The sequence below is a fragment of the Myotis brandtii genome, unplaced genomic scaffold (assembly GCF_000412655.1).
Source record: "Myotis brandtii unplaced genomic scaffold, ASM41265v1 scaffold151, whole genome shotgun sequence".
Classification (NCBI taxonomy): Eukaryota; Metazoa; Chordata; class Mammalia; order Chiroptera; family Vespertilionidae; genus Myotis; species Myotis brandtii.
In genome coordinates this window covers 1,110,950-1,135,054 of record NW_005355461.1, presented here as the reverse complement: position 1 = coordinate 1,135,054, position 24,105 = coordinate 1,110,950, and the positions used below count along the sequence as shown (strand labels likewise).

General features: G+C 37.4%; 1 protein-coding gene across 1 annotated transcript in view; it reads left to right on the top strand.

The window, feature by feature from the left end:
* The window catches only part of COL12A1 (collagen, type XII, alpha 1), a 111,141-nt gene that overhangs the window by 77,525 nt on the left and 9,511 nt on the right, over nucleotides 1–24,105 (top strand). Inside the window, exons 47-59 of the mRNA XM_005861435.2 lie at nucleotides 1,455–1,619; nucleotides 2,935–2,973; nucleotides 3,070–3,208; nucleotides 5,699–5,841; nucleotides 6,260–6,369; nucleotides 10,296–10,445; nucleotides 12,184–12,261; nucleotides 13,533–13,619; nucleotides 15,244–15,297; nucleotides 16,358–16,453; nucleotides 17,687–17,740; nucleotides 18,091–18,144; nucleotides 22,310–22,363. Coding sequence (XP_005861497.1) covers nucleotides 1,455–1,619; nucleotides 2,935–2,973; nucleotides 3,070–3,208; nucleotides 5,699–5,841; nucleotides 6,260–6,369; nucleotides 10,296–10,445; nucleotides 12,184–12,261; nucleotides 13,533–13,619; nucleotides 15,244–15,297; nucleotides 16,358–16,453; nucleotides 17,687–17,740; nucleotides 18,091–18,144; nucleotides 22,310–22,363 — 1,223 coding nt within the window. The remainder of the gene's footprint in view (nucleotides 1–1,454; nucleotides 1,620–2,934; nucleotides 2,974–3,069; nucleotides 3,209–5,698; nucleotides 5,842–6,259; nucleotides 6,370–10,295; nucleotides 10,446–12,183; nucleotides 12,262–13,532; nucleotides 13,620–15,243; nucleotides 15,298–16,357; nucleotides 16,454–17,686; nucleotides 17,741–18,090; nucleotides 18,145–22,309; nucleotides 22,364–24,105) is intronic.

Here is a 24,105-nt window from a genome sequence, read left to right as displayed (position 1 = left end):
ACGCTGGCTCCTGTGCAAGGAGAACATAGGGAAGCCTTCACTTTAGCACAGCCTTGCAGGTGCAGGCTCAAAGCAGGTTTCTCAAAGATACACTGCACAGGAGGAACAGCCAGGGCCCAGGGACACGTCTCTGGGGCACATCTTGGCAAACAAACATCCTCAGTGCCTCCTGGAAGCACTGCCCCTTTGGATGAGTTATTTAGGATTATTAGAGATGAAACAAGGTAATTCCAGTACTTGCATTAACGCCCTCTCTGAAGCCCCCTCAGGTCCAAGGTAGACATATGTTGTGCATTATCTATTGCAGTGATTGAAAAGTACTTGGTTACATGGAACTGCACTGATCTTTTTATAAATTACTGCTACTGTTTTATGCACTTTGATCAGATTTCAGCATATTTCGTGCTCCTAGCTGACTTAAGTTTGGGGTTATGAATACTTACTCCTTATGTTACCTTATTTATACCTAATTATGTAACTAATTCCTTACATAGTTATTTTTTTAACAGTCAAATCAAGCTTTTGGAGTAAAAACTTTACTTGTATTAACCTAAATAAATAAAGTTATTGCTAGTGGGAATTGTATATTTCATTTTACTTTTTAAACATTTCTTTTTTTATTGATTTCAGAGAGGAAGGGAGAAGGAGAGAGAGATAGAAACATTAAATAATGAGAGAGAAACATTGACTGGCTGCCTCCTGCACGCCCCACATTGGGGATCGAGGAATAAAACTGTGACCTCCTGGTTCATAGGTTGATGCTCAACCACTGGGCCATGCTGGCCGGGCCATATATTTCATTTTAAAAGTGACCAGAATGCTGCCTTTGAGCTTGAGTTTGTTGAGAATCAAATTTTTAAGTGAGCCCATTCCTGGTTTCTGAGTCACATAAGCTTAAAATGTTAATGGTGCCCAAGAGAGCTGCAGAATTCTTGGGTCTATCAGCACTGTAGATCTGTGGAAGGAAATGAGCACCATGTTAATCGCTCTGCTCTGGAAATGTTTGCCTTTTGTTAGGATTTTATTCTAGGAAATCCAATTAATTGAATTTTATAATCCAGAAAATAGGAAGACCTGGAGAAAGGACATATTTATTTATTTATTTTTTAAATATATTTTATTGATTTTTTACAGAGAGGAATGGAGAGGGATAGAGAGTTAGAAACATCAATGAGCGAGAAGCATCGATCAGCTGCCTCCTGCACACCTCCTACTGGGGATGTGCCCGCAGCCAAGGTACATGCCCTTGACCGGAATCGAACCTGGGACCCTTGAGTCCGCAGGCCGACGCTCTATCCACTGAGCCAAACCGGTTAGGGCGAAAGGACATATTTATTAAGGAGAGTTTGTGTCAGTTAAAAGGACGTGCTGCACACACTGAGGAAATACAGCATTGATTCTGATAAGATTTTACTTTGAATTGTTGTAATTCACTCTGTAAACATGCTTTTCAGGGTTCAGTGTCTTTGTCGTTGGTGTGGCTGATGTTGAGTACAACGAGCTTGCCAATATTGCCAGCAAACCAAGCGAGCGGCACGTGTTCATTGTGGATGACTTTGAATCTTTTGAGAAGATAGAGGACAACCTCATCACATTTGTCTGTGAAACTGCCACCTCAAGTAAGTCATGGTCCACATGGGACCATAATCTCACTTGTTTTGAAAAATAACTACTCGGTAGGCCATTCCCTATCCTATATGGGATCAAGCCTGTGCATAAATAGATCCTGGGAAATCCCTTGAGGACCCGATGAGTCATTGTTCCTATTGAGATTGTGCTAAATGTGTGCTTGTCAGAGGTCCATTTTAAGCTTTGAAGATGTAATATATTCCTTATATGGAAATAAAGTGTTTTAATACATCCTTTCCCCACCATCCCAATGCCTGTGACATTTGAGCAAATTAATCTTCAGCTTCAGGAATGCGTTTATAGAAGCATTACTGTGAGATGAAGGTTTTCCCCTATTAGTAATCAATTGGTGTTTGTTCTGTCAACATCCAGGCTTCAAGGGAGCAATGAGAAAACTGACTTGTACATGTGTGCTCCATAGAAATTTGTTTGGTTCCCATTTGTCTTTTTGATTATAGATTTTTCTCCTTATGCCAAGATCTCATGTTCAACTTTTAAAATACAGTGAAGGTCAAAACGTTCATTATTTTTGTCAATTTATCCTCTTCCCCATCCATTAACACTGATTCTTGGGGCATTAGATTATGGAGGCAGTTGTGCAGCTAGTCTAGACTTTGGATCCTAGGCAGGGCTATGATTTGCAAGTGTTACAGTTTCCCCTATTAAACATTATATTAAATCCTCAGAGATCTGGGAGAGATGGCAATGGTAAACAATGGTCAGTACTTTACTTTGAAACTCAGAAAGGAGCTGTCCTGGTGCAAGGTGGGCAGGGAACTACAGTTGTCCCATGTCCACTCCCAGTGGTCCTGAAAGCCACTCTCTGGGATTCCTGGCTCTGGGGGGCCCAGTGTGAAAACCGCTGTAAGACATGTAATTGTTACACGATGTTTGGTAGGCAAGCTTGACAGAGAATAGAAAAGAGTTGGATGGCAACATACTCCTCTTGCCTTTGCAAAAATCTGAAATTCCCCGGGTGGGAGAAAAAAAAGTTCTTTAGGCTATTTAAAAACATCTGAATATCCCCCCTTTAATTGTCTTTTACGATTCTTAAGAACATTGTAGAATTCTAATTGGGTTGGAGAATGTTCAGAAAACATTGCTAATACTGGTCAATAGTATAATTTCTCCTACACATGGGAAGTCTACAAGAAATCCGTTATAAAAAAATTAGATCAATGTGAGTTTTTATAAATGCATGAACAATTTCATTATTTGATATATGTACATCGCTGATTTGTGTCCATATACAATGTTTGCATATTGCGTTGGTGAATCATACTTAAAGAACACTGTCTATTGCAGATTGCCCTCTCATTTATTTGGATGGCTACACCTCACCAGGTAAGCATTTATAAGCCTGGGCTAATTTGTTTCAGGATTCAAGCCAAAAAATAATTTAAATGGCCTCACTTCAATATTTTATTTTCTGATGTAAAGGTTTTAAGATGCTTGAAGCATACAACCTCACAGAGAAGAATTTTGCTTCCGTCCAAGGCGTCTCTTTGGAGTCAGGGTCTTTCCCCAGCTACTCCTCCTACAGGCTTCAGAAGAACGCCTTCGTCAATCAGCCCACAGCGTAAGTGTGACAGCAGGCGGGTCTTTTTCTGACAATGATGATTTTTGAGGTTCTTGGAATCCTGGAACTTTCGATTGGTCAGAAGACTCCTTATGAACGACCTAGCTTAATTTCCGTCAATTCAGTTAGGTTAAGTGTCTTCCCCCAGGTCACACAGGAGAGGAGGACTCCGGCCTTGGTCTCCTCAAACCTAAGCATGTCATCCTGGTTCTGTAGGATTATGGATTCCTGGCCCTTTTGAATTCAAGGCGAGGATCATAGCTATGCTTTTGCTAAGGGAGGCTGTTTAAACAGGAAGGCAACTTCTTATTTGGAACGCTGCTCCCGTGGTGCAGAGGGACTGCTGGAATAGGCGCAGAGGGAGAGCAGCATTCTTTTCAGGGTTTCAGAACCTCCAGCAGATGAAAGCCTTTGCAGCTCTGCTTGTCCGCGTTCGGAGGGGTAGCGGTTGATTTTTATTGGCCGATGCTCCCACGATCTGCCGGGTAGCTCTAGATCAGTGGTTCTCAACCTTGGCTGCACATTAGAATCACCTGGGAATCTTTTTTTAAAATCCTGATTTCTGGGCCTCATCCTCCAGAAATTCTGTTTCTTTGTTGCTAATGTTGTGGCCCCACCCCATAACAAAGAAACAGAATTTCCGGAGGACGAGGCCCAGAAATCAGGATTTTAAAAGGATTCCCCAGTGATTCTAATGTGCAGCCAAGGTTGAGAACCACTGCTCTAGATGTTGCTATTTTATACTCCATGCAAGTTTGCACCTGGGAACGATAACCAAAGTATGTATTTTTTATTCATTAGAATGGAAACATTTTAATCTTGAGAAATATGTGTTTGGCAACTTAGAGAGCGAAAAGAACACGCAGAAATAAAGCTTTCAGTAACTGAGGACAGGGTCAGAAAATGCTGTCTGAAATGTGAAACGCTCTGGGAAAGCTGACGGAAAATTCAGACTAAAACTGAAACTAATTTCCTTTAAGGAAGCAGAGATCATATTGTAGTGCGGCCACACTGAAGTTCCTAACTCTTTGATGGTCAACCAGGCTGGTTCCCAATTTTAGGTTTTTCAGTAAACCTTCAGACCCAGCATTTAACTCTCAGTCACCCCAAGATTTGATACCTACCTTTAAAAGATTTTTTAAAAATTGATTTCACAGAGGAAGGGAGAGAGAGAGAGATAGAAACATCAATGATGAGAGAGAATCACACAGGGGATCAAGCCCGAAACCCGGGCAATGTGCCCTGACTGGAAATTGAACCGTGACCTTCTGGTTCATAGGTCGACGCTCAGCCACTGAGCCACCTCGGCTGGGCAATACCTACCTTTTTACTCAGGATAGCCTATTGTCCTCTCATGAGTCAGAGCTTATGGCTGAAAGAACCATAAGTGCAATTCAATCCCCTCCCCCCGCCTTCCGCCGCCGGAAGGACTCATTAACTGAGAAAGAAGAAAAAAAATGGGCAAGGTTAGACATAAATTAATATGGAGAAGATATTATTTTTAACATGGGACATTATGAAGATAGTAGGCTTTTGAACACACAGAAGCTATTATGTCTGCTTGCCCAGAATACATGTTTAAAAGGCAGAGCAGCATCACATTCCAGAAGTACCAGTGGTGTGGTTGGTGCAAGGGCTTGAAACCTCAAGAGACATTCTGGGCCCTCTGTCAAGATTCTCAGAAGAATAGGTTCTCCCCTGTCTGAGAGTTGATGATCAAGGCCTTTTTCCTGCCTTCAGAAATAAATGTTATTAAATAGTCTCAGACAGAAAACCATCAATTTAGCTTCAATGGTTCCCCTGAATAGCGATGGAGTCAACTCTGGGAGGACACATGGAACCACATGTTTTTGTCTAACAGCCTTAGAGCAAAGCAACATTTCCTTTTAATTGAATTCCATCCCTTTATCAGCACTAAACGTTGGCACATGTACATGACCTTAACATTTATTACTGGTTTTCTTTTTAGGAACATGTAAGCTTCTGGAGATTATGTGATTTATTTATTTCAAGGGAGGAATTTGGGAGTGTAAAAACTACTGGAGAAAGCGAGGGAGAAATTAAAACCTTAAGCTATTTTATAATCTCATACCCCTGACACTGGGAATTAAGTATATTTAGTGAGATTCATTTTCTTTAAGTTACATCCATAGGTATAATGTTTATCACTCTAAAATTAGTATGTAATTTTGCAATGGCTTATGTGTCTAGAAAAAATTAGTTGTTAGGATAAAAGACCATTTGGCAATTTCCCAGACTTCTGTGACTTTATCAGATTATAAATAATCTATTACTACTTACATAATGGACCTTTAGTGCTTGTTCTTTTCATGTCTTTCCTAAAATTTTCTCCTTCTAATATGTTGCCAGATTATTATAAATGACTTCTAAAACTACCCATAATAAGATTCTGGTCCAAAGATCTAAAATATTCTCTATTTCTGATGAGAAATTTTTATTGGTGAATTCATTCGTTTGTTTTATCCACAGAGATCTACACCCAAATGGACTCCCTCCTTCATACACGATTATATTATTGTTCAGACTTCTCCCAGAATCTCCTAGTGACCCTTTTGCAATTTGGCAAATCACAGACAGAGACTACAAACCACAAGTTGGAGTGATTGCAGATCGTAAGGATTTTTATCTTATTTTAAGGCACCTGTGTACATATTGTTGATTAGGTTTTCTCTTGACTTCTTTTTATAAGAACCTTCTGAATATGCAGAGTGGGGCAAAAGTAGTTTATAGTTGTGAATATGAGAAACACAGAGTTTATTTTTGAATTGTTCATTAATTATTATATTATTTTCCATAATAACAACAACTATAAACTTACTTTTGCCCCACCCTGTATATATTTACTTGACATATGCTTTTATGTTTAAAGTTTTAAAAATGTAGCTTATTAGTAAATATTTTAATTATGTTTTATCCCAACTAAAACTATTGAATTTTTTAGACATCTTACCAAAAGAGAAACATCATGCATACTTTCAATATAAAGTATACCAGGCATGTGATTTAGTAACAATTACGTGTTAATTACAGCTTCTAGCAAGACATTATCATTCTTTAACAAGGATACAAGAGGTGAGGTGCAGACTATTACATTCGACACAGAAGAAGTGAAGTCATTATTTTATGGAAGTTTTCATAAGGTAAATATTATCTGGTTACTTATAGAAAAAAGAATATGGCTTGCTATTTTAAGTTAATTCATTTTATTATTTGTTAAAATGTTATGCTAAATTGGTAAAAATATAACTATATCTTTTAAAAATAAAATCTTATGCTAATATCTTTTAAAAATTTGAATCATGTAGTATGACTACTTTTTCTATCTACCATTTTATTGTGAACCATTACATTATTTTATTTCCAAAACTTAATTTTTTATATTTTAATTGATAGGATTATTATTTTATAAAGCTGCTTCTGCTTGCTTGTTTATGGTAAAGTTACAGACATGCCAGTCTAAAGGTTATCACTATCTGCCAAAATAATAAAGATAAATGTTTATATGATTAACATTTACATTAACACACTATGGATTTTCTAAAATATCTTGTTGGAAGTTCTAAGATGCGTTCTTATGGGATTGTCTATTTTTGTTTATCTTAATTAATTCCTGTGTATGTCAACATCCAAGGATAATAGAGACTTCCTGTAAGATTTTTAAAAGATGATTAATTGACAAAAGTACTGAAGTTTGACATATTAGAAAAGAAAAAGATAAGCTAGGTTAGGAATGGACTTTTTAATAGTATTTCTTCATTCATTGGGTTAGCAGGAGGAATACCTTTGGTTGCACAAGTGGTCTAAAATTTCTCGAGCATGACACTCAGAAAGTTAATCTCCTATATAGAAGACAAGTATTTCCAGTTCAATCTGATTCTCAAGTGAAAACTGAAAAACTTTTCTGTATTTGAGTAGATGTAGCTGTTATTTCTTGCTGATTCTATTCCTGAGAATTTGGGTTCTTTCCAGAATGCTTTTCTTATTCATGAATTAAATTCTCAGTCAGGATGGCAAGGGACTCTCCTCAGGAAGCTCAAAGAGGCTTCCCAATGTGCACATTAGCAAAATACAATGAAAGAAAACAAAGCTCTTTGAGAATAATGGCATATCCACTTCACAGTTTATTGACTTTCATGGTGAAGTGCATGCAATAAAATAAATGCCTCATTGGGAAAGCAAACTCTAGTTTGGCAAATATTATTAGCTTCAACTTCTCCTTATCCAATATTAGATGATGAATCTGGCAAAGTTCTTATGAACTTTTTTTGGCTCATTGCTATACCTATTAAATTTATATTTGAGTAACCTGCTAAAAAGGACTATTTCATTTTTCCTTCCATACTCTCTAAAGATATTAGAAATTTAATTTCTACTAGCCAACTGATAGCCATTTATTTTTAAGTTTTGACTTTTATTGAATGCTTCATTTTACTTGAACAAAAAAACAAATATTTTGCAGAGGTCTATAGCGACAGTCAATTATTGCAAATCCAAGATCATTATTTTTGGCATTGCTTCATTTGCCTTTATAGAAAGGTATTTGTAGTCTTGGGTTTTTCTTCTTACAAGTCTTCTGCCCTCCTCAAATTCTCTACTTTCTTTTTTCCATACTATGTTTCTTTTTATTAGTTTTTTCTCTCCACTTTTTCACTATACTCTTCCTTCTTCCATTCCCTTACCCCATTCTTTTCACCTACTCTCCTACATCATTTATCTATTAATTCAAGTAACAAGTTCAATCACTATTGGTTATTACATTCTTTACTGATTCAAGGATTCAAACATTCTTCTTTGATTTTCCATCTAATTCAGGGACTGAAGTCCTTCAGTCCGTGGGCTAATGAGTGGAAATGACATGCAGGGGGCTCTTGGGAAAGAGAGGGTAGGCTAAAAGAGCTTAAGCAGGGACTATCAGACAGCTATTGATTCTTGAAAATTATCTTGAAAAGTTTTTTGTGTCTCCATTCTGTTGTGACAGATTACATATATCCAAGTGAGAAATTTCCATTAAGAGGTAAAAGAGGAATAGATGAAAAATGAAGTTTTAGAGAATGGCAGAGTATGGGCTGGGAGATGAATTGGAATGAGTGCTTCTATTTCTTTCTGCTGGTCTGTGAAATTTTCACAGTTTAGAGATGGTTTCTAAGTACTTAGGATGAGGGTCTGCAGATGAAGAGCCCACTCTAAAATGTGATTATGCATGTGTTTAAAATGCAGTAGAACATGCGGAAGAGATTGTAGTAAAACATGTGCTTAGTATGGTTGACATTGAATGATCAGGATATTTGGGATAATTTTGTTACAAACTAGGAGTCTTGATTTTGACATAATTCTGGATACTATATTTTTTTTCAAGTACTTTGTAATATTTACCTCTGTGATTGTTCACACAAGAGCTAACAAATAAGGTTTAGTCCTTTTTATAATTTTTATTGAATTTATTGGGGTGACATTGCTTAATAAAATTACACAGGTTTCAGGTACACAGTTCTACAGTACATCATCTGTATATTTCATGTGTTTACCACCCTAAATCAAGTCTACTTCCACCACCATTTATCTCCCCTTTACCTCTTCCACCTCCTCCCACCCCTCCTTTCCTCTGGCAATCACTATACTATTGTCTGTGTCCAAAAGGGTGAAAGGATTAAGCAAAAAAAACAACAAGTTTTACTTCCTATCCTATATAATAAAAGGCTAATATGCAAATTGTCCCCTCGACTGGGAGTTCAACGTAGAGTTTGACCAGGGGTGGGGCCGGCAGGAAAACTGCTTGCACCCCGGCCCCCGGGCCCCATCTGCCTGATCGGGGTGGGCTGGCCTGACCCCACCCATGCACGAATCGTGCACTGGGCCTCTAGTTAGATAATAAATGTCTTGGGAATGCTTGTATAATGCTGTTCTTGAATTCAATGTTTTAGATGACTGTGCTGTGGGCATTTAAAATTTCTTTATTTTTAGTAAGCTATTTATTACTTTTATATAAATGCCATATGTAATTCATATTTGCCACTTACAGATGCACTAAATTAGTGTTTTGGTGGTGATTCTCAGTGGGAAAAATAGTTACTGTTTTAAAAAAATCTCTAGGGATTGTTCTTATGTTTATTGACTCAAAGCATTTAAGGGAATTTCTGTTTCTTTTAACTTGGAGCTGAACTTTTCAAAAATAATCAAGTGCTTACTTAAGTATTTGTGCTGTGATAAGTGGAAACTATCAACAAGACTATAAACTTTAAAGATTACCTGAAACCATTTTTTACATTGTTGAGATACACATGTTTTATTAATTATCTGTCCTAATAGATTTCTTAAGATTCCTAGTGTACTCAATATCAGACAAAAGAATAAAGTTGAATCTTGATCTATTGGTTTCTAGAGCTGAATCTCTATAGAAGACGTATGCTGGTTCTTACTATGTTAGGTATTTATATAATATGAAAGTTCTTGTTGACTGAAATTTGGAAAATTTTATTCCTGGCCAGTTGGTTAGAGCATCGTCCGATACACCAAAGTTGTGGGTTTGATTCCTGGTCGGGACGCATAAAAGAATCAACCAATGAATGAATACAGTGGAACAACAAATCGATGTCTCTATCTCTGTCTCTGTCTCTCTCTTAAATCAATAAATAATATAAAAGAAAACAAATTAAAAATTCAACTTAGAAAGTCAGTAAAAGACATTCGAGGCTCTGTTTTACTGAATATAATAATAAATTATTGGTTTATTAGCTTGTATTTGAATAGTTCTTTATAGTTTACAGAATCCTCTCATCTATATTATCTCTGGTCATCTTAGTAACAGTACATGGTGGGAAAATAAGAAATTATGCATGTATATGTGGCTGAAGGAAACTGACCTAGAGAGGTTACATGAGTCATTTGATTTGATGTTAATAAATGACAAGACATTGCAACCTGGTCTTGGATTTTAGTCTAAAATGCTTCTTTGGGGGATGAGAATAGCTTAAAGAACATATTTTTAAACCTGTGATATGAAATATGAAGAAGTCAGCCAATTTTTTGGTGGTGAAAAATTTATAATGGAAACAAATTATCTTTATAGGTTCATATCGTAGTGACCTCAAAAAGTATTAAGATTTACATCGACTGCTATGAAATTATAGAAAAAGACATCAAGGAAGCTGGAAATATCACCACTGATGGTTATGAAATTCTTGGGAAACTACTTAAAGGGGAGAGGAAATCAGCCACAGTAAGTAACGTATTTTTATTTTTCTTGGTATCTTGAGTCAAGATTAAAAGGGCATTTTTTAAATAACAAGTGAATTGTTTTTTCTCAGTGAGTTTTAAATTGTTAAATTTCTTATTCGGATTGAAACTTGGGAAAAGTTATATTCAGGAAATATGCTACTGACAGAATATAATAATGTGTTTTATTGCTAAAAACAAAATAAGATGTCAAGGCAACAGAGAACATCATGCAGTCATCTTGAAACGAGATCAAATTGGAGAGTACAACACAATCGCTGCCAAGATAATCAGTGAAATCTAAAATAATTCATTTTTTTGTTCTTCAAAGAGAGTAATTGCTAATACAAATTTGTGCAGTCGGGACATTAAGCATTTGTGGACATTGGCTGTGACCGTCACTAGAGCCCGCGCTTTCTCGCAGAGGAGCCGTCGTCTGTCTCGGAGGGAAGATCAGTGTAGAACAGCAGCCAACTGACCGCATTACTAACAAGTTCACTGGCGCATGTTGGAGGCAGGAGCGTGCCAATCCTATTTATGGTTCTATCTAGTGAGACAGTTTTAAATGGAGGTTTTCACTGTACCAAGCCGTATGAACATTGAAGTTCATGTTAAATGTCAATTGATAATCACAGAGTTCTAAAAGCAAGTCTGCTATCTTTGGCTTCTATTAATTTTTAAACTATATTTACTTAATTTAGCTTTCTTCCATAGACAGAATTTTCTTCTCCTAGATTCAAAAGTTGAAATTTCTATTCTACAATGAAAAACAATAAGTGCAAGTTTAATATAATTGTGATTAAAATTCAGACTTTCTATTGACTACTGTATTTTATGTTTAAATAGAATAACTATATCAGAGATATAAAATAAGTTATAGCTAAAAAAGTATTTTCCTTCTTATTAAAAGAGTTTTATTTTTAAAAAATAGAAAGATAGGAAGTATATATTACAGCTGGCCCTTAGTATCTATAGATTATGTGTCTTGTGGATTCAACAGAGGATTGAAAATAATACTAAAAAAAAAAAAAATTCCAAAAAGTCAAATCCTAAGCAATATAGTGTAAATAATTATTTACATAGAATTTATGTTGTATTAGGTATTATAAGTAACCAAGAGATAATTTAAAATATATGGGAGGATGTGCTTAGGTTATGCAAATACTAGTCATTTTAGCCTTGAACATCTTTGGGTTTTGGTATCTGTGGGGGTCCTGGAACGAATCCCTCTGTGAATAATAAGGGAGGACTGTACTATATTGAAATAGTTAAGGGTAATCATAAAAATTATTGGTCAGCCCTTAGGTAAGAATTTATGAAAAAAAAAAAAAAGAGCGTCAATGGTAGAATAAATGCGGAATGGCTTTTGAAATTTTACTTTTCTACAAGGATAGGCTATTAAAAGTTGATTTAACTGTGCGTTGTTTTCAAATTCTTAATGAAACAAATTCACAATTAAACAAAGAAATTAGTTCTCTTTAAAAAAACAAAACTCAATCAAACATTTCTTTTTAGCCAAGGAAGTGAATCAGAAGTGGGAATTTCACATAAGCATTTGCTTTACTGTCTCTTTATCTTAGGCACAGGCTTTTATGTTCTTTCCTTATGAAGTAAGGACCCCATTTGCTCCCAAGGCCTTGCACCCTTGAGACAGAGAAGTTGGCAAAGGTTATATTGTGGAAACATTAGTATAACATGTTTCTCATGCATCTTTAGCTGATGTTGCTGTTGGTTGTTTGCAGTTCCAAATCCAGAATTTCGATATCGTCTGCAGTCCAGTGTGGACCAGTAGAGACAGATGCTGTGATATTCCCTCAAGGGTGAGTCAAGCGGAATGGAAGCCTGTGGCCGTTTCATTAGCCCCCTGGGAGGGAGGGATCCGGGTGCGGATGGGCTGGGAGAGGAAGCAGCACTCAGCAACTTCTTCTTCTGGACGCACACATCTCTGTGCATGCTAATCAGCTACCAGGGCTGGGGCCAGGGGCCCCAGCCTAGGAAGCCAGGAACGGAGAATGGATCAGACACATCTGTCAATTCTCCCCAGCAGCCAGGGTGTTATGCGTAGTTAGAAAAGTCCTGCTGCGTCAGCATGTTTGATACACCTCCAACAGATCCCTTCTGTTGTTTATAAAATCTCAGCATTTTATAGAATAAGCCATCACCTCTCTGGATATCTAATGTTTAGGACTAACTGGATTTGTTTTTGAGATGACGACTCACTCCCATAGTATCTGTGTGAGTGGTAAGTGGTTACAAAGTTAAATGCTGATGATGGATTTGAAGCATTGGGCAAGCGATAAACTGCATATGCCCCCGGGATGAGGGTGTGTCATTTATTCAGCATTTATTGATGGAGCACCTGGGATAAGCCAGGCACTATTCTATGTGCTAGGGCCACAGCAGCGAAAGGTAAATATTCTAGTGAAAGGCAGGGGAAGAGAAAGAATGGACAAGTAGCTATAGACTATGGTATAGAGCGAAAGTCCTAGGATGAAAAACAAATCAGGGTAAAGGGATAGATAGCCAAGTGCATACCATCAGCCCTCAGTGATACGGTGAGATTTAAGCAGAGACCTGAATCAGGTGAGGAGCCAATAATGTGGAGACTAGAGCCAGAGCCAGGGGGAGCTGTAAAACCAAAGGCCCTAAGGCCACAATGTGCCACAAGATCTGAGAAATATTAGTCAGATCAGTGGGGCTGGAGCAGAGCGAATGGGGAAAGTGGGATGACCACGGTGGTGCTTTGCGGAGCATGTAGAGCTTCGTAGGCCATGGGAAGGACTTCAGGTTTTCTAAATGAAATGGGCATTTCTCTACCACCAGATGAGAGGAAACTGGGTTAGACAACCAGTGGTTGCAGTGGCAGTTCTGTAGACATTTCTTTGTTACATGAGGTTTCCTAGAGTAAATGTAAAATAAAGACATAAAGGAGCAAAGCAAGATTCAACCCAAGACTATTTGCAATGATAACTAAAATTGTTTCTGCACACTGGGAAACAGATTTCCTTGTGTAAATACGATAAATGGAAGTGGGGGTGGGGAGTCATTTTTACCCTCAATTCAAAGGTAAATATTCTTCTCAACATTCCAGAGAGATGAAGCAAAATGCCCCGCTCTTCCGAATGCGTGCACGTGCACACAGGACAGCGTTGGACCTCCAGGACCACCCGGCCCTGCTGTAAGGAAACTGAAAAAGCCCTAGTTTTTCCTTTAAAGCTTTGGAGTATTCATTCTTTTTTATTTTTTAAATTTAAATCTTTATTGTTGGAAGTATTATATATGTCCCTTTTCCCCCCTCATTGACTCCTTCTAGCCTCCCTCCCCGCCCCTGCCCATACCCCCCCTCCCTAGGCCTTCACCACCCTATTGTCTGTGTCCATGAGCTATGCATATATGCATACAAGTTCTTTGGTTGATCCACACCCCGCCCCCACACTTTCCTCTGAGATTCTGCTGTCTGTTCCATGTATTCTTTTGCATAAAATGCTTCTAGCCATCCACATTTTCTGGGACAGAGCAAGCCATATTGCAGACCACTTTTGTGGTATATTTTGGTGGAGTAATACAAGAAGAAAATTTAAACACATTTGAACATGCAGAATGAGTGAAACCGGCTTCATATTTAAGAACTTTTCTCTTAAAGATGTGAATCTGGGTTTCCATCTGTAATCACATGCTTCTAACAATTCCTTACATCTCCTAAAAGCTTCTTCTGTAGATGTTATGAAACCACAGTTGAGTGGCTAACCCAAGAACAATTTGTTTAGAGCAAGGATATGTGTACCTTATGCCGCAGACATCACATGGAAATAACATATGAAGATGTTACATATGTGATGATATAAACTCTGGGTGAAAGTATTGGGGTTTAGAGTAACTGGAATGATAAGATAAAGTCTACATCTACTTATGGGGGAGGGGAGACCAAGAAAGTGTAGACAAAACATTGAAGATTGCATTGATATGTCTCATTAATCAACGTGGAACCCTTTGCTCTTATCAATCCAACATCTGAGCTGGGCTGGTTTTGAGAAGTGGTAGTCATTCTTCTAATGGCCTCTTTTAAGAATATGATTAATTAACATAGAAACAGCTCAGAGATTCTTATAATACCCAATTTTACTATACAGAGGTTATAACAAAAAATGTAAATTGATTTTAGATTCATTATAAGCCAGCTTCTCATGTACAGAATCAGAATGTCACTGAAATTACCATAATTTCTATTAATAGTGATTTACCTGATGTATATTTGTAATCATAAAATTACATCCCAATGTGACTTAGATGTTTTTGAGAAGTAGAGATGTTTTCCTCTCATTGTAAGATAACATTATTAGATATCACTACCATATTTATTTCTTCTTTGGTCAGTAGTCTCTGAATTCCTGTTACTGAACTACATATTCTGAGATTCTGAGTGATCCAAGATACTCTTCTTTTTGTATATTATTTCCCCTGAAGAATGCATGCATATAATTCCAAAGCTGAACTTTCTCTTTACTGTATTTAAATAATGCTTGCTTTTCCCAGTAAACCTCACATTTTCAAATAAACTTCAAGATTTGCTAGCAATTAAGAAAGTTCACAATGTAAAAATGAGACACATAGGATGTACAAGGTTTTGAAATCCCCTTTCCCCACTTATTTGTGGGATATAAAGTCTTTACTTCAGTATTTTGTAAGTAGCTACAGAAGTATTGATTGGACAATACGCTGCTTCTTGAAACAGTTTTTATGTATCAACTTTTCCCTACTTTCCTTACATTCACCCTGAAATGTGTTCTTACTGTGTATTTTAGGGAGGACCTGGTGCTAAAGGTCCCAGAGGTGAAAGAGGTATCAATGGGGCAATTGTAAGTATATTTTAGAGTGCATTTAAATGTTCATCTATATGTTGAAGGCTGGTTGTTCAAACTTCTGCTAAGGGGGTATGTGACCTTGAGCAAGTCAGTGACACACCCTAGACATTTATTTCTCTGTGAGTCTGTGCCTTAGGCAATATATCACCTCTGTCTTGTCTTTGGATGTCAAAGTGATGGACCAGAGAAATAAATGTCCAGGGTGTGTCACTGCTGTAGGAATTGCACATGGGAATAGAACCTATGGGCTCTGCTGCAACATCTGGAAACGGGGTGACCCAGCCATCAGTCAGAAGGCCCCACAGGGGGCAGAGTCCCATGAGAGAGCTGGAGAGGGTTGGGGACAGGTCTGCTGCCCCTCCTTACACCTGTCTCAGAGACAGCGCTGAGCAGCCACATGTGCGTTTGCTGGGGGTCACCTGCCCCTCTGACCAGTTTCACACTGGTCTTCCATAAACCACCTCAAGCTTTTTAAGGGGCATATTTTATGAAGATAATGTGTAGCTTTTGTCATAATCTCACAAATGATAAGCTAAGTCAGTCAGGAAAGGGTGAGGCTGGGATGCTAGCCCAGGTCTGTCTGACTCCAAGTTTGTGCCGTTTATACCTAGACACATTGCAAAGAAGCTTCAGTACAGAGCATCTACTCAGTGGCTATCTGCTCCTTGCTTGATTCATATACATGTTAGTTCCAGAAATAAGCCCAAGTCCAAGAGAATTCAGGACTAGCTTAAAATAAACCAAATCCAATAACATTTGAATTTTGATCTCATGAGTTTATGAATATAAATATCTGAATACATTATAGTCAATATGTTTTACTTCAAAAAATGTACTTCTAATAGGAGTTTTGGAAATTTAAGTATTCTTGTGAATTTATTTCAGAGTTTTGGAAATTTAAGTATTTTTGTGAATTTATTTCATTTTCCAGTTGTTCTTATATGAAGAATTATATGATGGCGTCTTAGGGTTAGGAAGGCAAGTTTCTGACTGGATGTTAGCACTGGATGAGCATTACATGCCCATGTGGTTGTTTCTTCCTTGTGTATTTTAGGGGCCCCCTGGTCCTCGTGGGGATTCAGGTCCTCCAGGCCCCCAGGGTCCTCCAGGTCCCCAGGGACCCAACGGACTCTCTATTCCGGGAGAACAAGTAAGTACAAAGGCTTTCTGTATTAAGTGAGGATGGCAGATTAACACTGAATTTAACTGGAACATTTTTTTACTATATTTTGCCAAATTGAATGTTTTCTCAGAGAACTCAACGAAGTTAGTCATTGAGATAACTTCCTATGAGGACTATGATTTCAGACATGTAAATAGTATATGTAATAATGTATAACTGTGTAGACAAAAATTACACTACTTCTTTGACCTATAAAATTTTTAAAATAAATAATACATATATCCTTCAACGTCCTGAAGACTTTGAAATTGCTTTCAATCTGTGGCTGCCCTAAAGTCCTTTTCTAATACCTACGACCTCAAGGCAAGCTTGCATTATTTATCTAGGTCATTACTTCTTTAAACATTTTAAAATGCTAATCTGAATTAAAAAGGATGTTTTACCTTTTGAGGCTCATATTTTGTTTTAAATGCTGATCTGAATTATAAAGGATGTTTTACCTTTTAAGACTCATATTGTATTTAACTTTTTCTGTATTTTAAGATAAAGTAAATATACTTTACAAATAAGAATACAATAACTGCATAGTTCTTAAATTTAAGTCTAAACTCCCTTTTAGGAAGATAGATTACTTTTTTTGGCATTTAAAGAAAATAAAATCTATATTAGATATAGCTAGAAATGAGACGTGTGAAGGAACAGGGCTTTCTTTCTCAAGAGGGTTGAATGCATCTACTGTGAGCTTCTTATGTCCAAAAGAAAGTTGTAGAGGCTTTACCTTTTTTTTTTCTTTTACTACTACTATTAAATTATCGGTTTTAATTAATTCAGCTTTCCTTTGTAAGAAGTGTCTTCAAACAAGTAGTAATAAGTACCAAATTATGTTATCGTCTTAGAACATTTCATTGAATATCTATTAAAATTAGCACCAAATTAAATATATGAAGATAAAATAGCTTTCTCCCTTCAAATTTTATTTCAATGAAATTCCCTTATGTTAACAGATGTTCTTTTAAAGTAGGCATATTATCCCATAATCATAGAAAATTATCCCATAGCATTATAAATGAAAATTATACTACGGCATTTGTAGTTTAAAGAGTGAGCATCAATACAAAAAGTGATTTACTCATCTCCCTTCAAAAATATTCTTACATTGGATTTATGAAGTGATGGAGATTTCAGAGATGACTCATGTCTTCCCTTTCCACTTAATCTCTGTAAAACGCCTGGGAACTGTGTTCCCGCTGCTTTCTCTAGGGTCGCCAAGGGATGAAGGGCGATGCTGGAGAGCCAGGACTTCCGGGCCGAGCAGTGAGTTGTTCTTGAAGTTACCTTTCCTTTCACTTGTCAAGTGTTATTTGACAAGCTGCCTTTGTACTGCCTCAGACGGTGAACCGCAAAGCAGAAGCCTGGCTGTGTCCTTCACATTATTTCCATTTCATGTTCTGGTCTTAATCTTTAAGTCTATGCTTTGTCAGGTCAGGTACCTACCTGCTTGATGACTAAGTACCTACAACATGGCTGACACTGTGCTTGCTTCTGGCTTTCTGTTTCTGTTCAGAAGCCCCCTGAACTTCCTTTCTTTAAAAAAAAATGTTTGGGGGAATAACAAGTATCCTTTTCCACACAGGAAGTACATTACTGTCTTTCTTTTCATATAGGGAACCCCAGGACTGCCTGGCCCCCCAGGACCAATGGGACCGCCAGGAGATCGAGTAAGTTTTCTCGGGCAAGCTAGGATTATGCTGAAAATGATATCACCTTGCTGCTTATTAATTAAGAACCCTCCACAATTCATTTGCTTGGCTGGAAAGCAGAATTCACATATTTTGTGGAAGACTGAAAAACAATTACCAGAGGCTCAACCAACATCAGATCAATCTCAAGGTCTATGAAACAAAATGGCAGGACTTTAGGAGAGTCTTTGAAATTTTAATTTGGAAAATTTTTTTAAACTTATCAGGTTTAGAAAAAGAAATCCATAAAAGGAATTTCAGCTGATTAGCAAGAGATTTAAGAATTCTACCAAATTGTTTTGTTTTCTTTCTTTTTTTAATTTTTTAAATATTTTTTTTTATTGTTGATAGTATTACAGATTGTTTTAAATCTTAAAATTAAAATCTTTGTTATGAGGCAGCTCTTATGTAAGAGAATAATCTTTATTTTCCGGGCACTTTTTTTCGAAGTCAGCACCTCCTCTCTACATCTTTAGAACTCAAGTATCACCTAGGCCTTGAGGATGGGATAGACAAATGGTATTTAGTAGGAATTTTGCTCATTAGTGACAGATTTCAGGTTTGCTCTTGACTTACTATGAAAATAGTGCAGGAAATCCAATATTTTCTAGTATAAGTACAGTAAACAGGGCTTCTATGTTCTATTTAATATTATAGAAATATTTGGTTTCATAAAAATTCATGAATATTTTAATGAGAATTTAGAATTGCTCAGAACAAAGAACTAAGGGCTTTTTAGCATACTACGGTTCAGACAACAGTCTGAGAGTAGTCTGTATTCTGCCTAATCAAAAGTTAAAACATATGACTAGCAGCAGAATCTGAGAGGGCCCTTGGTGCTGTAAAAGCTGTCATTGAAAACATTGACTTGCTTACCTTAATACCTCCAAGACACCGCTGGATGGAAGAAGGAGTTCATTCAGATGAAGCAAGGATTTTCCCAGATAATACCAAATGGTGAATGATATGGCAATGAATTTTATTTACTCCTATGCCTACTTTAGAGTTTGGGAGAGGAGAGAGGTCAAAGAGAAAATGGTATTCTCTGTGAGTATATATAATATAATATACTCACACACACACATATATATATATACTAGTACATACACACACACACACATATCAGTGTGTGTGTGTGTGTGTGTGTGTGTGTATGCATTTTTTTCCTGACTCTTGAAACTGGAATTAGTTTTTTAAAAATTCGTATTTAACAATAAAAGACAATAGTGAGATTGCAAGAGTCAGTCTACTCAATTAGAAAACAAAACCAAAAAAATACAAGAAGTGATGATGGGGTGAATTGCTTGCTGCTGCTACTACTGAAACCTATTGGGCCCATTGCCACCACCCAGTGTGGGCTTCATGCAGACATGGTGGGTCGCCAGTGCAAACCCCATCGACATGCTCTCTTTGAACTGGAAATCAGCAGCCATCACCACTATCACTGCTGCCCTGAAAAATGAGGGAGTGGGAAGGATTCTGCTTTTCACTCTCAGATTCTAATTTGAGAATCCAACTTTGTGGTGAGGCCACCCAGGTCTCCTAGGGCAAGGAGATTTTTCAGAAAATCATTCCACTCTTTTCCTCACAGCCTTGTACACCTATCTACCACTTAGTTTTCTACTACTAATACTGAAAGTACAGTACTGATAGAACCTGATTTTGGAAAGTTAGGTAGACTTTGGGTGCAAGCATGTTAGCAAAAAAAAAAAAAAAAAAAAAAAAGGGAGAGAGAGAGAGAAAGAAAGAACAAAACAAAACTCAAACCCTGTGGTAGAAGAAGAGAACGCTCAGGAGAGCAAGCCAAAGGATCATGGTGGAGAAGGAAGATTGTTATCAAGGTGGAGTTGTTAGGAACAGAATGCATGGGTTGTCTTCAACACAGATAATTTTCAAAACAAGACACAGCTTTGGGGAGTGTTAAAAAGTAACAAAAGTACCACATGTCCTGGATACGTGAGTATCTATGAAGACAGCCATAGGTCTCTTCAGCTCCCCTTCCATGAGGGCAAGCAGCAGCAACTGCCAGAGCTTTGACAATAAAGAAAAAGTTATAGCACAAAGATCTGCAGCTGCCTCAGTGGAGAGTCCTTCTGAGGACAAGTTAAACATTTATTTCTCCTGAAAGAAGATAGTTGTCAGTCCTAGGTGTTCATTGATGGCTGAGTGGACAAAGAACTGTAATATATGTAGAATAGACTGCTATTCAGTCTTAAAAAATAAGAAAATCCTGTCTTTTGGGACAACATGGATGAACCTGGAGGATTATGCTGAGTGAAATAAGCCAAACACAAAAAGACAAATACTGCATAATCTTATTTAGGTATGGAATCTAAAGAAGAGTTGAACGCAGGGTAGCAGAGAGGAGAATCGTAGTTGCCAGAGGCAGACAGAGGGGACAATGGGGAGATATTGGTCAAGGGTACAAAATTTCAGTTATGCAGGATGCATAAGTTCTGGAGATCTACAGTCTAGTATATATAGTGACTATAGTCGATAATTCTATATTGTATATTGAAATTTGTTAATAGAGTAGATCTTAAATGTTCTCAGCACACTCAAAAATTAACTATGTGAGGTCATGGATATAATCATGATTAAGGTGATTTTCTTGATTGTGGTAATTATTTCACAATGAATACGTCTATCAAAATATCACCTTATACACCATAAATTTATAGATACTTTTGTCGATTATACCTCAATAAAGCTGGAAAAAATAAAATGTTCTTAGGCTGACTAAAGAAGGGTTATTCAGAAATATGATAGTTAAAAGAAAGGAAGAAAGAAAGAAAGAAAGAAAGAAAGAAAGAAAGAAAGGAAGGAAGGAAGGAAGAACGAACGAGCATGCCCTATATAGCATTTGGAGAAATTCAGATGGAAAAAATCCCATTCAAACTGCCCAAGCAATACTACTACCAGCACATTTTTGCTTCAGTGGCTCTCAGAAGCGGTGTTGACATTACAGCAGATGAAGTTGGAACCTGTTTTTTCCTTAAGCAGGATTAGATCTTCCAGAAAATAGTTTGAAATTTTTATCTCTATAATTTTCTGAAAAACATTTTCAGAAATTTTTATAGTAGAATATATGTAGCACCATTTTAAAGAAATAATTTAAACTTCCTATTGTAAAATCAATGGAAACATGGATACTTAATCCAAATGTTCCTGATTTTTGCTAGAATCCAGGAATATGGATGACATTATCACTCCTATTCTCTGCAGAAAATGAGACAAACATCTCCTTCAACAGAGGAATGCGACAACCATAAAAAACGATCTGACTCAGAAATCCTCGGCTGGATTTCAGAGACCTGCTATTGGGATGGATGTTAGCTGGGTAGCAGAGTGACTCATTCCAGACAGAGGTCATTTGGCACTGGATGGAGATGGGGCAAGACAGCCAAAGAGTGAGCCTGTGCGGAGATGCGCTGTGCTTCTGAGGCAGATCTCTCCTTCCCAGTCAAGCAGACACCAGTGCCGGTCTGGCCTTCTCTGTGAGATGAGGAGAGATGGGCCACTAAAAAAAAATTACATGATTGAGGATTTTCTTTGTTTCCAACGGAGGGGGTTCTTCGTCGCCTCTTTTTTTGGGCGAAGGAGAGTTCATCAGGAATGGAAACTTCAAAAGTCCTGCCCTGGCCATTGCTCTGGGAATGAGCAAGGGAGTTTACTAATCAGTTGCTTGGGCTCTCTTTCCTCTTTTATGAGACCGTGTGCTCTTCTCAGCAACATATCTTTCATCCCATTTTTATCCTTCCTGGGCCAGTGTGTGGACATGGACTGTTCAGTAGAAAGGGTTAGTTTTTCCTTTAGACTTTATACTTTTACAAAAGCAAAAGCTAGTATCTTTAAGAAATAAATGTTTTCTTTGCAGAAGATGAATTTGACTCTTAAAATGATTGTATTTATAACTACATAAATGAATGAGTATAGAAATTAAATATTCAGTGAAAGGCATTAAATTAAATTTGAAAGTGTTTTTCTTTTTTGTAGTATATTTGCCTTTATATTGCAAGGTGACCTGCAAACAGCAAATTGGGTTAAATTCTTCACCCTTCATGCTTAGCAACCTGTTTAGCATTTTTCCTTTTCACGTGGTCATTCTTTCACTACCCTCTAATTAATTTTATTTTTTCAATAGGGCTTTACTGGAAAAGATGGTGCAATGGGACCCAGGGGTCCACCTGGGCCACCGGTAAGAACAGGATTTGTTACCTTGCTGTCTTTCCACTTTGCTAGAGAAGAGCCTGGTAACCTGGCTTCTGTGCTGGGGGGTACACCATTGGGGTTGCTGTTTTGTTTTTATTTTCCTAAATCAAAATGGGCTAGACTGGAGCGGTTCTCAACCTGTGGGTCGCGACCCCTTTGGGGGTCAAACGACCCTTTCACAGGGGTCGCCTAAGACCATCGGAAAACACATATATAATTACATATTGTTTTTGTGATTATTCACTATGCTTTAATTATGTTCAATTTGTAACAATGAAATTGGGGGTCACCACAACATGAGGAACTGTATTAAAAGGTCGCGGCATTAGGAAGGTTGAGAACCACTGGGCTAGAGGAAACAGATGTGTTAAAATACAGTTTTGTTTTTAAATCAAGTTATATTTGAAAAATAGGAAAATATCCCCAAATAACTTGGTCACTAGCTATTAGTGCCTTAGTCCCCCCTATCCCCACATTGAGTTGTGGCATTTTATGACCTGACTGGTTACTTCCTGTTACACAATTTTAAGGATCTGTGGTCTATGATATTTGAGTTTTAAGGACATTTATTACTGCATAGTTATCAGTCATTCTGAGGAATTAAGTTTTATTCAAGTAGGTCTTCTAATTAAGATCTTTGGGGAAAATACTAAAGGCAATGATTTGCAAGTGGCATCTGTATGCCTGCCTCCAATGAGATCACAGTTACATTGTTTAAGATGATGGAGGTTTTCATGTGTGATGGTAGGATATGAAGATTCCATAGCGTATGTTAAAATAATCTAATTTATTTGTAATATACATATTTTCAGGTAAGGGGGAGTTTAACTGTATAGTAAACTTTCATTTAAAGTACTTACTACAGAGCTTAAAATTTGCATAATTGAGGAAGGAAAGGATTAATTATTTTACCAAATCTGATTATTTCATTTTAAGGAAATTTTAGGCTTTAGAACGTAATGTATTGCTTAATAGGTATTATATACAAGGGTGGGTAAAAGTAGATTTACAGTCATTCATACGGAATAAATACAATAATTAATAAGTAATAATACAAGAATAAATTGTTTCATATACTCAGAACTGTAAACCTACTTTTTGCCCTACCCTGTATATTCTTTTTTGTTGTTGTGTTAATCCTCACCCAGGGATATTTTTCCATTGATATTTAGAGAGTGGAAGGAAGAGACAGAGAGAGAAATATCGGTGTGAGAGAGACACATCTATTGGTTGCTTCCCGCACACGCCCCTACCAGGGCTGAGGATCAAGCCAGCAACCAAATACATGCCCTTGACTGGAATTGAACCTGGGACCCTTCCGTCTGAGGGCTGACGCTCTATCCACTGAGCTAGGGCTCACCCTGTATATTCTACTAAAAGATGACTAATGTGTCTTGAAGCTGGGTTAAAAGGAACAAGGAGAAATTCTTATGGTTTTGATGGGGTGAAGGGTGCTGATGTGACAGAAGGAAGTGGAAATGTGGAGAATGCACCAAAGAAAACGTGAATTTCTAGGCTGCGAGTGCCATTTCCAGCAGACAAGGGGAGACTCTGCCACAATGATGCCAAATTTAGCCAAAAACTGGCTACTTTCTTAATTTCTTCCCCAGCCAAAGTGTGCACTGCTGTCTTTTGATGGCTTGTCTGGTTATGTAATAGAAATACACCAAAAAACAGGAATTGCTTTCTGCAGCTTCACTTTGTACCAATTTACTGAGATCACAGTCT